The sequence below is a fragment of the Dendropsophus ebraccatus genome, chromosome 12 (assembly GCF_027789765.1).
Source record: "Dendropsophus ebraccatus isolate aDenEbr1 chromosome 12, aDenEbr1.pat, whole genome shotgun sequence".
NCBI classification, from domain to species: Eukaryota; Metazoa; Chordata; class Amphibia; order Anura; family Hylidae; genus Dendropsophus; species Dendropsophus ebraccatus.
Window position 1 is genome coordinate 42,505,183 of NC_091465.1, and position 14,117 is coordinate 42,519,299.

The window sequence follows — 14,117 nt, forward strand, 5'->3', positions numbered from 1 at the left end:
ACAGGCGCCACCTCCAGACTCCACAAGGTCTTAAGGAAGTCTTTACCTCCAGTGTTTGATGGTAAAGTGGGGTTCCTCCTCCCCATATGAGGTAAATGACTCCTCCTGCTGATAACGGCGCCTCATTTACCTCAAGATGTTACATAGGTTATCCAGTAATCTAAAAAGGTAAAACCTTTCCTGTCTCCAAGGTCGCTGACCTCCAGAGTGACTTCGCCTCAACCTGATACTTTCTTATCTGGCCTAAACTGGTGAGGCTGAGATGGTGAGGCAAATACTATGTTGTGATCACTCCATATTGGTGAAACCAGGCTCACCGCCGTGGCCAATGTATACATGATGTTGTGAGAACATCAGCAACATTTTGTGTACATTAGCCACCACTGGTTTATCCAACATGCAGCGATCGCAACACAGTACTCGCCCCATCATCTCTTCCTGACCGTATCACACCCGATGAGAAGGTATGATGACATAAGCTGCTGGGAGTACATAAAGGAGGAAAGTGGCTGAGAAGCGAGGAATGGCGATACCTTGTCAGCTCCCCAAATAACCTCTGTACAGGCGCCACCTCCAGACTCCACAAGATCTTAAGGGAGTCTTTTCCTCCAGTATTCGATGGTAAAGTGGGGTTCCTCCTCCCCCATATGAGGTAAATGGCTCCTCCTGCTGGTAACGGCGCCTCATTTACCTCTAGGTGTTAAATGGGTTATCCAGGAATCTGAAAAGGTAATACCTTTCCTCTCTCCCTGGTCGCTAACCTCCAGATTAACTTTGTCTCAGTCTGATACTTTCTTATCTTGCCGAAAGGGATGAGGTTGAGATAACTACTAAGTTGTGATCACTGCATGTTGGTGAAACCAGGCTCACCGTCGTGGTCAAGGTATACATGATGTTGTGAGAACATCAGCAACATTGTGTGTACATTAGCCACCACTGGTTTATCCAACATGCAGCGATCGCAACACAGTACTCACCGCATCATCTCATCCTGACCCCTTCACGTCAGATGGGAAGGTAAGCTGCTGAGAGTAAGTAATGGAGGAAAGTGGCTGAGAAGCAAGGAAAGGCAATACCTTTTCAGATCCATGAAAAACCTCTTTAAGGGCGCCACCTCCGGACTGCATCAGGTGTTAAGAGAGTCCTTACCTCCAGTAATTGATGGTAAAGTGGGGTTCCTCCTCCCCCATACGAGGCAAATGGCTCCACCTGATGGTAACGGCGCCTCATTTACCTCAAGATGTTAAATGGGTTATCCAGGAATCTGAAAAGGTAATACCTTTCCTCTCTCCCTGGTCGCTAACCTCCAGAGTGACCTCAACTCAACCTGATACTTTCTTATCTGGCCTAAAGAGGTGAGGCTGAGATGGTGAGGCAAATACGATGTTGTGATCACTGCATCTTGGTGAAACCGCCATGGCCAATGTATACATGATGTTGTGAGAAGATCAGCAACATTGTGTGTACATTGGCCACCACTGGTTTATCCAAGATGCAGCGATCGCAACACAGTACTCACCCCATCATCTCAGCCTGCCTCTTCATGTCAGATGGGAAGGTATGTTGATGACATAAGCTGTTGGGAGTACATAAAGGAGGAAAGTGGCTGAGAAGCAAGGAAAGGCAATACCTCTTCAAGTTCCCTAATAACCTCTTTACAGGCGCCACCTCCAGACTCCACAAGATCTTAAGAGAGTCCTTACCTCCGGTGTCTGATGGAAAAGTGGGGTTCCTCCTCCCCCAGATGAGGCAAATGGCTCCTCCTGCTGGTAACGGCGTCTCATTTACCTCAAGATGTTTCAAACGCCACCTCCAGACTCCACAAGATCTTAAGGAAGTCCTTACCTCCAGTATCTGATAGTACATTGGGGTTCCTCCTCCCCCATATGAGGTAAAAGTTCCCCCCTGATGGCAACGACACCTAATTTACCTCTAGATGTTACAGGTGTCTTCTCCTTCTCCAGACACTTCAGATGTTACTGGTGTCTTCTCCTCCTGCCGATGGCACTGTGTTACCTAGATAAGAGATATACCAAACAAACTATTAACAAAATATCAATCATAAAAGTAAAATAAATAAATACATTAAATAATATAAAGATAAGTACAATAAGGGCCAGTTGACACTACGGAATCGGCACGGAGATTCCGTTTGGAACCAAATCCCGCCTGCTATCTCTTTTCAATGAGAGGCCTTGCCTGTCTCTTCTGTCCACGCCTCTCCTTTCAAAGACTTGTCATGTCAGGTGTTTCAGAGGAGAGGCGTGGAGAGCGGAGACAGGCGAGGCCTCCCATTGAAAGTGATAGCAGGCGGGATTCGTTGCGGAGTATGCTGGCGGGTGTTCCGAGCGTAATCTCTGTGTCGATTCCATAGTGTGAAAGGGACCTAAGAAAAACTGTGAGATTTTGGTTACTCACCTTTCAGTCGTCTTTGATCTTACAGCAGCAGCAGAACAGTGCCCGAAGTCTACAAAACAAAGAGAAAATCCACCATGACTTTCCTGAGATCAGACATATCTTCTGGTGACACATAGTGATGGCAGAATAGACGTTACACTGGAGAGAAGGGGGGCGGACATGTCCCTATCAGTGGGATGTAGATGGGGCGGCTGTGTTATGTACAGGAGCTCAGGTATAGGCAGTACAGTGCCGGGTACACTATGTGTGTTAGGCCACAACTGAATCAAACTGTTCCCAATTATCAAGGATAAAAAAGAGGACGACTCTAGATGACTGTTCACCCCTTAGGATAAAGATATCATGTTAGGACATTATCACTTGTATTTACCTGTCCATGATGGTCCTCCTGCTGCTGCTCCTAAGAAGAAATAGGGGAAAATAAATGGTTAATTTAACAAAACCAGAATAGTCGAGCGAGGAGATTAACACTTACAGCTATGTATATTATAATAATTCTATCCTTACAGTATGTATGAGCGACTCTATCCACTCCTACAGTAATATATATTCACAAACTATAGGGAAACTATCAGCAGGTTAGAAGCATCTGACTGGCTGATATGTGTTATTGCAGGTGTATGGCCAAACGCAGTCAGTGCCTTTTATAGCTCACCTTGGGGTGGCACTGATGTCCTCCTCCTCTTCATCCACTTCCCTGTATATATAATATAAAATGGCTCATATACAAATATATAGTTATTATGGATATGTCATTATATAGAGACTTGGGTGAGGAGTTTACAAGGCAGTGACATAGCATAATGGACTCTTTATATCTACCCATACACAGCAGCAGTATGATTACAGCTCTGCTCCTTCTTCATACTTACAGTATGGTGTCCAGACTAGGGCTCCCCTGGTGTATTGGGTATGCGTAGTCTCTGTAGCAATAAACATGGCTGTGGTTAGGGTTGTTGACACTATGTCCTATCTAAAATTACATTAAATCTCATCCATTGCAAAGTGTCACTAAAATATGACCTTAAACTCCAGGATTTATTCCACGTAAATTCCCATTATGTTTTATGCTGCTTGAACCACAAATTATAGTGGTGATCCCCATTGGCTTCTTTGCCCATGAACCTTGATTGATTTTCCTTATACTCAAACAGGAAGAGATCTATTAATCAATGGAGAAGCATGTGGATGCCGCCCGGATGATTCATAGTTCGGGCAGTATAAACATGTCTTTTTATTGACGCACTATTGGCGCCATTTTCACTAGCATTATCCTTCTATAAGCAATAAAAATATAGAAATCATACATATTATAGGGGTTATAGTCACCCCTGCACCCCTATAAGATTGGCCCTAGTTATAAGATTTCATGCTGCTGGACACGTTCCTTCAACGACTTTCTTTTTTGTTTTAGCAAACAATGTCCGTTTTTTTAATACTGACGGCCGCCAGTGATGATCATTATTAACGACCATCATTATCAAAAAACATAGCCAAAAGGTGAACCAGGGACTAAAAGTCACAAATTTCTTAGCAAGCAAACAGTTGCACAAAAAATGTTGACTTTTTAAAACAAAAACCTAGGACTACAATCTTGATAATTTCCCACTATTGTATTTGAAGGAGATAAATCATCTTCAATGGCTTCATTTTTTACAATGATTTACTTACCCGTCCAGTTGGTCGTTGTCCTCTTCGGTGTTTTCGGTCCTGTTAGTTGCAGAATAGAAAAGATATTGAGAACCCAACTACAAGAGGCATTCATATTACAATGATTACATATCACAATGATTTACTTACCCGTCCGGTTGGTCGTTGTCGTTGTCCTCTTCGGTGTTTTCGGTCCTGTTAGTTGCAGAATAGAAAAGATATTGAGAACCCAACAATAAGAGGCATTCATATATACTACTATAGTGGAGAAATATCAGCCCATAGATAAGTAGAGCCCCCCAAGTCCCGTCCTGTCACCACTCCCCTCTCCATACTGGATGGCAAATAAAGGTAATTTTGTGCATTCAGAGAAGGTCCCTATACACTATATACCTTGGCCAGCTGTGCCCAACCATGTTAGGTGTATGCGACTCTCCCGAACAACCGCAACAGATGATGCTGGTGGTGATAGGCGTCGGGTGTGAAGGAAAATCACTGCCCGGCCCCTTTGTTTAGGGAGAGATAAGCCACAGTCAGAGCAGTCTGGCTGCAGCTTACCCCTCCCCATAGAGAATACAGGAACACTCGGCCATACAGATCGTTCCTGTGTGTGGGGAGGACGGTCAGAGGGCGTAGAGAGAGAACTGACAAACGAATTATCTCTGGACCGTCAGTTATTGTATGTTTGTAGTGTATGTCCAAACGAAGTGAGTGCCTTTTATAGCTCACCCTGGGGTGGCGCTGATGTCCTCCAGCTCCTCCTCTTCATCAACTTCCCTGTATATATAATATAAAACAGCTCATACACAGATATATAGTTATTATGGATATGTGATAATATAGAGACTTGGGTTGGGAGTTTATAAGGCAAAGCAGTAACATAACATAATGGAGTTATTATATCTACCCATACACAGCAGCAGTATGATTACAGCTCTGCTTCTTCTTCATACTTACACAATAGTGTCCAGACTAGGACTCCTCTGATGTACGGGGTAGTCGTAGTCTCTGTAGCAATAAACATGACTGTGGTTAGGATTGTGGACACTGTGTCCTATCTAAAAATTACATTAAATCTCTATTAAATCTATTGCAAAGTGTCACTAAAATATGACAAACTCCAAGATTTATTCCTCTTAAATTCTCGTTATGTATAGAGAACCTGTCATCACTTTTATGCTGCTTGAACCATAAATTATAGTGGTGATCCCCAGTGGCTTCTCCTGATTGATTTCTCCTAATACCTATACAGGAAAAGATCTATCAATCAATAGAGAAGCATGTGGATCCTGCCCGGATGATTCATAGCTCGGGCAGCATGAACGTGATGGTTATTTTTAATATTGACACACTATTGGCGCCATCTTCATCAGCATTATCCATCTATTATAAAACAAGAAAAATATAGAAATAATACATATTGTAGGGGTAATAGTCACCCCTGCAGGTGCAGCACATTTGCACAATAAGTGACATATAATAAATAAAACTTGCCTATTAGACTAGCCCTAAATATAAGAATTTATGCTGCTGGGCACAATTTGAGGGGTACGTTCCCACAACGCCTTTCTTCTTTTTTTTTTTTTTTTAAAAAGTCAGTTTCCTGATAATGACGGCCATCACTAACAATCATTATTAATATGAATGGCCGTGATTCTCAAAAAACATAGCTGCAAGGTGAATCAGGAACTAAAAGTCGCAAATTTTATAGCAAACAAACGACTGCACAACAATTTGCGACTTTTTAACAAAAATACCCAGGACTATATTCTTATAATTCCCCCCCCCCTCCCCCCCATGATGTTTGAAGGAGATGAATCATTTTCAGTGGCTTTTACAACAATGATTTACTTACCCGTCCAGTTCTGTGTCTTTGTCCTCTTCGGTGTCTTCAGTCCTGTTAGTTGCAGAATAGAAAAGATTTTGAGAACCCAACAACAATAGACATTCATATACACTACTATAGTGCACAGGGCTGAGGATAAAGGTACATTTCTTACCTTCATTCTCATCACTGTTTTCGTGTAATTTTGTTTATTAAACTTATGCGGATGAGGTGGTTTGGTGCACCGGGGACGGGACTACCACTATCAGTTACCAATCCCCCCAGCCTGCCGCCCGTCCCGTCCAATGAATATTTATTCTGTGCTCTGCAGTGATGAGCGTCGGCGTGATGTCCCTGCAGAGCGCTCGATGAATATTTATTAGAATAGATGGACGGGCCGGCTGTGGCAGATCAGTCCACTGAGAGTGGTAGTCCCACCACCATTGCCACCAAACAGCCTCATTATCATAAGGATTAAACAACAAAGTACACGAATACAGCACAGAGGATGAACATAAGAGACTTACCTTCATCCTCAGCCCCCCCTGAGCTGTAGGGACATATCAGCAGGTTAGATGCATCTAATCTGCTGATAGTTTCCCTTTAACGACAACAGAATTATAGACTACATTTAGTCCATCTGGGCCATCAACAATGTAATATAAGAACTCTACACTATAGTTATAGTAACAGAAAGGATAAGTATGTTTAATATGCATTCATGTACATATGACAGATACGACAGATGATGCTGGTGGTGATAGGGGTTGGGTGTGAAGGAAAATCACTGCCCAGCCCCTTTTGTTTAGGGAGAGATAAGCCGCAGTCAAAGCAGTCTGGCTGCAGCTTACCCCTCTCCATAGAGAATACAGGAACGCTCGGCAATGCTAAACTTTCCTGTGTGTGGGAGAGATAATTGACGGCCCAAGTATTATTGGACCATCAGTTATTGTATGTTTGTTAGTCTATGGCCAAGCGAAGTGAGTGCCTTTTATAGCTCACCCTGGGGTGGCGCTGATGTCCTCCGGCTCCTCCTCTTCATCAACTTCCCTGTATATATAACATAAAACAGCTCATACACAGATATATAGTTATTATCGACATATTATTACATAGAGACTTGGGTTGGGAGTTTATAAGGCAAAGCAGTGACATAACATAATGGAGTCATTATATCTACCCATACACAGTAGGAGATAAATCATCTTCAATGGCTTCATTTTTTTACAATGATTTACTTACCCGTCCAGTCCGGTGTCTTCAGTGTCTTTGTCCTCTTCGGTGTCTTCAGTCCTGTTAGTTGCAGAATAGAAAAGATATTGAGAACCCAACAACAATAGACATTCATATACACTACTATAGTGCACGGGGCGCGGAGTATACAGGCAGGTTTCTTACTTTGATCCTCTGCATCTTTTTCATGTAATTTGTTGTTTAGTTCATATGCTGATGCGGTGGTTTGGTGCACTGGGGGACGGGACTACCACTATCAGTTACCAATCCCCCCCCCCCAGCCGACCCTCCCGTCCCTTCCAATAAATATTTTTTCTGTGTTATGGTGCATTTACACAGGCAGATTTATCTGACGGATTTTTTAAGCCAAAGCCAGGAACAGACCATAAACAGGGAACGGGTCATAAAGGAAAGACTGAGATTTCTCCTTTTTTCAAATCCATTCCTGGTTTTGGCTTCCAAAATCTGTCAGATAAATCTGCCTGTGTAAACGCACCGTTATGCAGTGATGAGCGCCAGAGTGATGTCCCTGCACAGTCCTGGAATGAGAGTGCTAGTCCCACCACCAGTGCCACCAAACCACCTCATTATCATAGGGATTAAACAACAAACTTCAGCGAAGACAGCACAACTAAAGACTTCATTTAGTCAATCTGGGCCATCTAGAATGTGATACAAGAACGCTACACTATAATTAAAGAAAGAGCCCCCCCTGTCCCGTCCTGTCACCACTCCCCTCTCTATACTGGATGGTAATTTTGTGCATTAAAAAAAAGGTCCCTATACACTATATACCTTGGTCAGCTATGCCTGACGCTGTAAGGTGTATGGGGTTCTCCCTAACAACCGCAACAGATGATGCTGGTGGTAATAAGGGTCGGGTGTGAAGGATAATCACAGCCCAACCCCTTTGTTTAGGGAGAGATAAGCCATTGTCAGAGCAGTCTGGCTGCAGCTTATTCCTCCCCATAGAGAATACAGGAACGCTCGGCCATGCTGAAGGTTCCTGTGTGTGGGGAGGACGGGCAGAGGGCAGAAAAGAAAACTGGCAGCTAAACACTCTTTCAGCCCTCACATATTGAAGGTATTTGGCCACATAAAATCATTGCCTTTTTTTGCTCACCGTGGGGTAATGATGATGTCCTCCTCCTCGACGTCCTCCTCTTCATCAACTTCCCTGTATATAATATAAGACAGCTCAAATACAAATATATAGTTATTATGGATATGAGATATACAGAGACTTTGATGGGGAGGGCAAAACAGTGACATAACATAACGGAGTTCTTACATCCACCCATAGACTGCAGCAGTATGATTTCAGCTCTGCTCCTTCTTCTTACTTACCAGATGGTGTACAGGCTGGGGCGCCATTGGTGCAGGGGGTACTTGTTTCCTCTGTAACAATAAACAGGTCGACAGGGATTAGGATTGGTGTCATTGTGTCCTGTTTAAAATTTACAGAAAATCTCATCTGTTGCAATAAGATATGAGCTTCAACCCCAGGACTTATATCTCTTAAATTCCCATAAGGTATTAAAGGGAAACTATCAGCAGGTTAGACAAATCTAACCTGCTGACAGCCCCCTATAGCGCCGGGGACGCTGAGGAGGAAGGTATGTGTATGTGTATGTACCTTCCTCCTCTGTGCCGCTACCGCGCTGTTTGTCGGGGTAAACTGTACAGCCTTAGGAGCACTGCCGCGTCATCCGGCCCATCCCCTCTAATGATAGTCTATGGAGGGGGCAGGACGGATGACGCGGCAGTGCTCCTAAGGCTGCTCAAAGTTAACCCTAAACAGTGCGGGAGCAGTGCAGAGGAGGATGGTAAGAAATATACCTTCCTCCTAAGCGTCCCCGACCCTATAGGGGGCTGTCAGCAGGTTAGATTTGACTAACCTGCTCATAATTCCCCTTAAGGGTACAAACACACTTGACGTATCCGCAGTGAGTTTCTCGCTGCAGATCCCGTCCCTATACTTTCAATGGCAGACAAACACGCAGCAGGGATGTACGTCCCTGCTGCGAGTTTGTCTGCAGCCCGCCCCGCTAACCCCCGCGGCCGATGGACACTATACATTACCGGGTCCCCGCTCCTGCTTGCTTCGCAGTTCCCGGTGTCTTCACGTCCCACTCGGCCAATCAGTGACTGATTGGCCGGACGGGATGTTCCGGGAATCAGCAGAGGAAGCCAAAGCAAGCAGGAGCGGGGACTCGGTAATGTATAGTGTCCAGCGGCCAGGTGGTTGAAGGGGCGGGCTGCGGACAAACTCGCACCAGGGATGTACATTGAAAGTATAGGGCCGGGATCCGCAGCGAGCGGGAAACTTGCTGCGGATACGTCGTGTGTGTTTGTACCCTTAACCCCTTAGCGACCCATGACGTATCTGATACGTCATGGTGCCGCTCGGGGTGTTCAGAGGTCTGAACGGCGCTGATCCCGGCTGACACGTGCAGCCGGGCAGTGCCTCTATTAGCCGGCGCGGGTCCCGTTGCCGCGCCGGCTAATTAAGCCTCTAAGTGCAGCTGTCAAACCTGACAGCTGCACTTAGAGGCTTCAGACCTCACGTCCCTGGTGTCTAGTGGGACGGATCTCCCCCCCGCGATGCGATCGCGGGGGGGAGATCCGTTCTTCTGCCCGTGCCGGGCCTCAGCGTCGGAATGACGCTGATCCCGGCTCGGCAATAGATTGCTATGGCCTGCAGCAGGCCATAGTAATCTATGACCGATCTAATCGATCTTTGCTGTGTATATACACAGCATTGATCTCTATGAGAGATCAGTGCTTTGTATATACAAGTCCCCCAGGGGGGCTTCTAGTTACAGTAAAAAAAAAAGTAAAAAAGTGTTTTTATTAATAAAAAATCCCCTCCCCTAATAAAAGTCTGAATCACCCCCCTTTTCCCATTTTATAAATATAAATTAATAAATAAATAAATAAATAAACATATTTAGTATCACCGCACGCGTAATCGCCCGAACTATTAATTAATCACATTCCTGATCTCGCACGGTAAATGGCGTCAGCGCAAAAAAATTCCAAAGTGCAAAATTGCGCATTTTTGGTCGCATCAAATCCAGAAAAAATGTAATAAAAAACGATCAAAAAGTCGTATATGCGCAATCAAGGTACCGATAGAAAGAACACATCATGGCGCAAAAACTGACACCTCACACAGCCCCATAGACCAAAGGATAAAAGCGCTATAAGCCTGGGAATGGAGCGATTTTAAGGAACGTATATTTGTTAACAATGGTTTGAATTTTTTACAGGCCATCAGATACAATATAAGTTATACATGTTATATATCATAGTAATCGTAACGACTTGAGGAACATGCATAACAAGTCAGTTTTACCATAGGATGGACGGCGTAAATGCAAAACTCCCCGAAATCAAAACAAATTAGTTTTTCTTTTCAATTTGACAGCGCAAATGATTTTTTTCCGGTTTCGCAGCATATGTTATGGAAAAATAATGCCTGTCATTGCAAAGTACAATTGGTTTTGCAAAAAATAAGCGCTCATATACGTCTCTAGGTGAAAAAATGCAAGCGCTATGGACTTTTAAACTTAAAATGGAATAAGCAAAAGCGCAAAAACGAAAATAGGCTTTGACCTTAAGGGGTTAAAGACAACAGGGGAGATTTATCAAAGGTTGTAAAATTTTGACTGGTGCAAACTACCCACAGCAACCAATCACAGCTCAGTGCTGAAAGGAAAGCTGAGCTGTGATTGGTTGCTGTGGGTAGTTTGCACCAGTCAAAATTTTACAACCTTTGAAAAATCTCCCCCAACGTGTCATTACTTTTATGCTGCTGGAACGACAAGTTATAGTGGTGACCCCCAGTGGCTTCTCTGCTCATGAGCCTTGATTGATGGATTTCTCTTTCTACCCAAACAGGAAAGGATCTATCAATCAGCGGAGAAGCATGTGGATCCTGCCCCAATGATTCATAGTTCGGGCAGCATGAATTTATGAATTTCACGTTTTTCTTAAATATGGACTCAAATCCTGGAAAATTCTCATGTCCATTTGCCCCCCCCCCCCCCCAAATAAATAAATAAATAAATAAATAAATAAAAGTGTTGTGATAGATACCTGTACACTCTCGGCGCATACTTCACTTCCATCAGCCATCTATTAGGAAAGAGGAAAAATATAGATATAATACATATTATAATGGTAACAGTCACTCCTGCAGGTGCCGCACATTTCTGCAGGACGTGATATGTAATAAATGATCCTAATGGTGCGTTTAAACGTAACGATTATCGTGCGAATTTGCACGATAACGATCGAATTCGAACGATAATTGTACGTGTAAACGCAGCGAACGATCAAACGAGGAAAGATACATCGCTCATTTTGATCTTTCAACATGTTATCAAATCGTCGTTCGCAAAAAAATCGTTCTGTGTGAACAGTCGTTCGCCGATTTAACCAATGTGTGAGATAGGCTTAAGCGTTCACAAAACGATCGCAAAACGAATTTTCCGTACGATATATCGTACCGTATAAACGATGATCGTTATGAAAAAAAATCATTACTCCGACATCGTTAATCGTACGATCGGGCCAATTATCATTTCGTGTAAATGCACCATAAGACTAGCAAACAAGCGATTGCACATAATATTGTAACTTTTTGATAAACCCAGGACTCCTCTCTTTATAAATTTTCCTCATTGTATTTAAAGGCGATAAATCACCTTCAATGGCCTAATTCTTTTCGATGATGTACTTACTCGAAGTCCGGTCCATCGTCCTCGGCATCTTCGTTCCTGTTAGTTGCAGAATAGAGAAAGTAGTGAGAAGCCAATAACAATAGACGTCCATCTACACTATTAGGGTGGGTTCATACTGAGGAATTCTCGCGGATAATGTCCGCGGAATTCTGCTGTATGTCCGCACTCACGGCCGCGTGCCTTTCCGCCGGCTCCATAGACACGTCTTTCGGCAGATAGTGGAATACGGCGTCCCATAGAATGGTGTCTATGGAGCCGGCGGAAAGGCGCCCTGCAGTAGTGGATTATAATAGGGGCATTTCGGACGGCAGCCTGGGGCCCTGAGCTCCTAGGGGGGCCCATGACCACCCAAAAAGACTTATACTTTCAGTGGTGTACTGTCTCCTGGCTACACTTCCGCCATGATTTGCAAAAAAACACAGTTTTTTTTTTATGGCAATTTTGCACAAATCAGAACATCATGATATTATCTATCCTGTACTATGGATGCCAGGCTAGTGCTGCCATAGTTACAGTGGGGTGGTGGGGGGGCCAGGCTTGGTAAACAGCTCAGGGCCTATGGTAAAGTTAATCTGCCCCTGGCGCACTGCCGTGCGTACGGACATACAGCGAAATTCCGTGGACATTATCCGCGAGAATTCCTCAGTATGAACCCACCCTTACAGCAGGTTTCTACCATCTAGAGGAAATACAGTTTCAATACTGAGATCCTCTCAGCAATTCTGCAGATGTGATTGTTGTCTATGGGGCTGAAGTTACACTGTGCTTTGTGTTGGTTGCGCTTTCACATCCAGCTGGAGCTGTGGGAGGGGTCCTAATTAGAGATGAGCGAACCGGGTTTGGGTTCGGGTTCGAGTCCATCCGAACCCGAACGGTCGGCATTTGTTTAGCGATGGCTGCTGAACTTGGATAAAGCCCTAAGGCTATGTGGAAAACATGGATATAGTCATTGGCTGTATCCATGTTTTCCAGACAACCTTAGCGCTTTATCCAGGTTCAGCAGCCCTAGCTAATCAAATGCCGATCGATCGGGTTCAGATCAACTCGAACCCGAACCTGGTTCGCTCATCTCTAGTCCTAATGTATCCTGGTCAGATGTCTGATAGGAGAAGGTCCCTCTGATGGGTCTATGGACATGTGGCTATAGACACTGACAATATACTCTATCCAACACTTAGGGAAGAGCCGGGTAATGTGCTGCCCAATCAGTTGGCGCTGTACAGATAAAGCATTATTATTATTATTATTATATGTTTCTAGTAAAGATTTACTTACCTGTTTGCTGGTCTCCTAGCTGAAAAAAATACACAAACATCATTACTATTATTATTGTTATTATTATTATTATTATTATTATTATTATTATTATATTATATTATAGGAGTCCCTCTCATGTTGGACAATGTGATCTACATAACACAGTCTCATTGTACAGAGTCAGAATATGGTTACATATTAGTGTCTGCATTGTGGCGGTAAGACAAGACCCCTATGTAGTTGTATACAACCGATGCTACATTGCCATAGAGCCCCATCCCCTTAGATAGATGGAGCTGCAGCGCTATGTCCTATGGATGTCGGGGAGAGATTACACCTAATTTATTAGATGTCGTCTCTTCATAGATCTGGTGCATTTAGATTGTGTGACTGGATGTCATGTTATTCTGGCTATGAGCCGTCATACATGTTTTAACCATTCATTTTTGACAAATGAAGATAAAATGGGAGAGAACAGGTGTATATTGCCGCTCAGATGTAGGGACAGCAGGGAGTCACCTTATATACCGGCAGGTCTGTGTGCAGGAGGCCTATGATGCTGGTGTCAAAAGTTATACAGATTTGTACATTATTTGTATTTTATAAAAAATCAAGTCTTCTAGTACTTATCAGCTGCTGTATGTCCCACAGGAAGTGGTACATTATTTTATATTCCAGTCTAACGCGGTGCTCTCTGCTGCCACCTCTTTCTGTGACTGGAATTGCCCAGAGCAGAAGAAAATCCCCATATAAACCTCTCCTGCTCTTGACAGTTCCTGTCACAGACAGAGGTGGCAGCAGAGAGCACTGTGTCAGACTAGAAAGAATACACCACATCCTGCAGGGCATACAGCAGGTGATAAGTAATTCACTAATCTGTATAACTTTCTGTGTGGGGAACCTTCAGCCCTCCAGCTGTTGCAGTACTACAATTCCCATCATGCCCTGATAACCAAAGCTTCTGCTGTCCAGGCATGATAGGAACT

At 43.9% G+C, this 14,117-nt stretch overlaps 1 protein-coding gene and 2 long non-coding RNA genes across 3 annotated transcripts in view; all 3 read right to left on the bottom strand.

The window, feature by feature from the left end:
* Window positions 1–1,525: 1,525 nt before the first annotated feature.
* LOC138769912 (uncharacterized) lies at window positions 1,526–4,132 on the bottom strand. The gene is made up of 6 exons (XR_011359348.1): window positions 4,090–4,132; window positions 3,291–3,341; window positions 3,074–3,115; window positions 2,789–2,818; window positions 2,419–2,467; window positions 1,526–2,016 (listed from the first exon to the last, which is right to left on the bottom strand). It is a non-coding gene; the product is annotated as an uncharacterized lncRNA (long non-coding RNA).
* An 85-nt stretch (window positions 4,133–4,217) lies between these two features.
* On the bottom strand, window positions 4,218–5,967 carry LOC138769059 (uncharacterized). The gene is made up of 3 exons (XR_011359205.1): window positions 5,924–5,967; window positions 5,026–5,076; window positions 4,218–4,263 (listed from the first exon to the last, which is right to left on the bottom strand). It is a non-coding gene; the product is annotated as an uncharacterized lncRNA (long non-coding RNA).
* Window positions 5,968–6,891: 924 nt separating this feature from the next.
* The window catches only part of LOC138768701 (nucleolin-like), a 26,993-nt gene continuing 19,767 nt past the window's right edge, over window positions 6,892–14,117 (bottom strand). The window contains exons 4-10 of the mRNA XM_069946654.1: window positions 13,150–13,168; window positions 11,875–11,910; window positions 11,228–11,266; window positions 8,474–8,524; window positions 8,250–8,303; window positions 7,136–7,186; window positions 6,892–6,943 (exon numbers count right to left, since the gene is read on the bottom strand). Of these exons, the coding sequence (XP_069802755.1) occupies window positions 6,892–6,943; window positions 7,136–7,186; window positions 8,250–8,303; window positions 8,474–8,524; window positions 11,228–11,266; window positions 11,875–11,910; window positions 13,150–13,168 (302 nt within the window). The remainder of the gene's footprint in view (window positions 6,944–7,135; window positions 7,187–8,249; window positions 8,304–8,473; window positions 8,525–11,227; window positions 11,267–11,874; window positions 11,911–13,149; window positions 13,169–14,117) is intronic.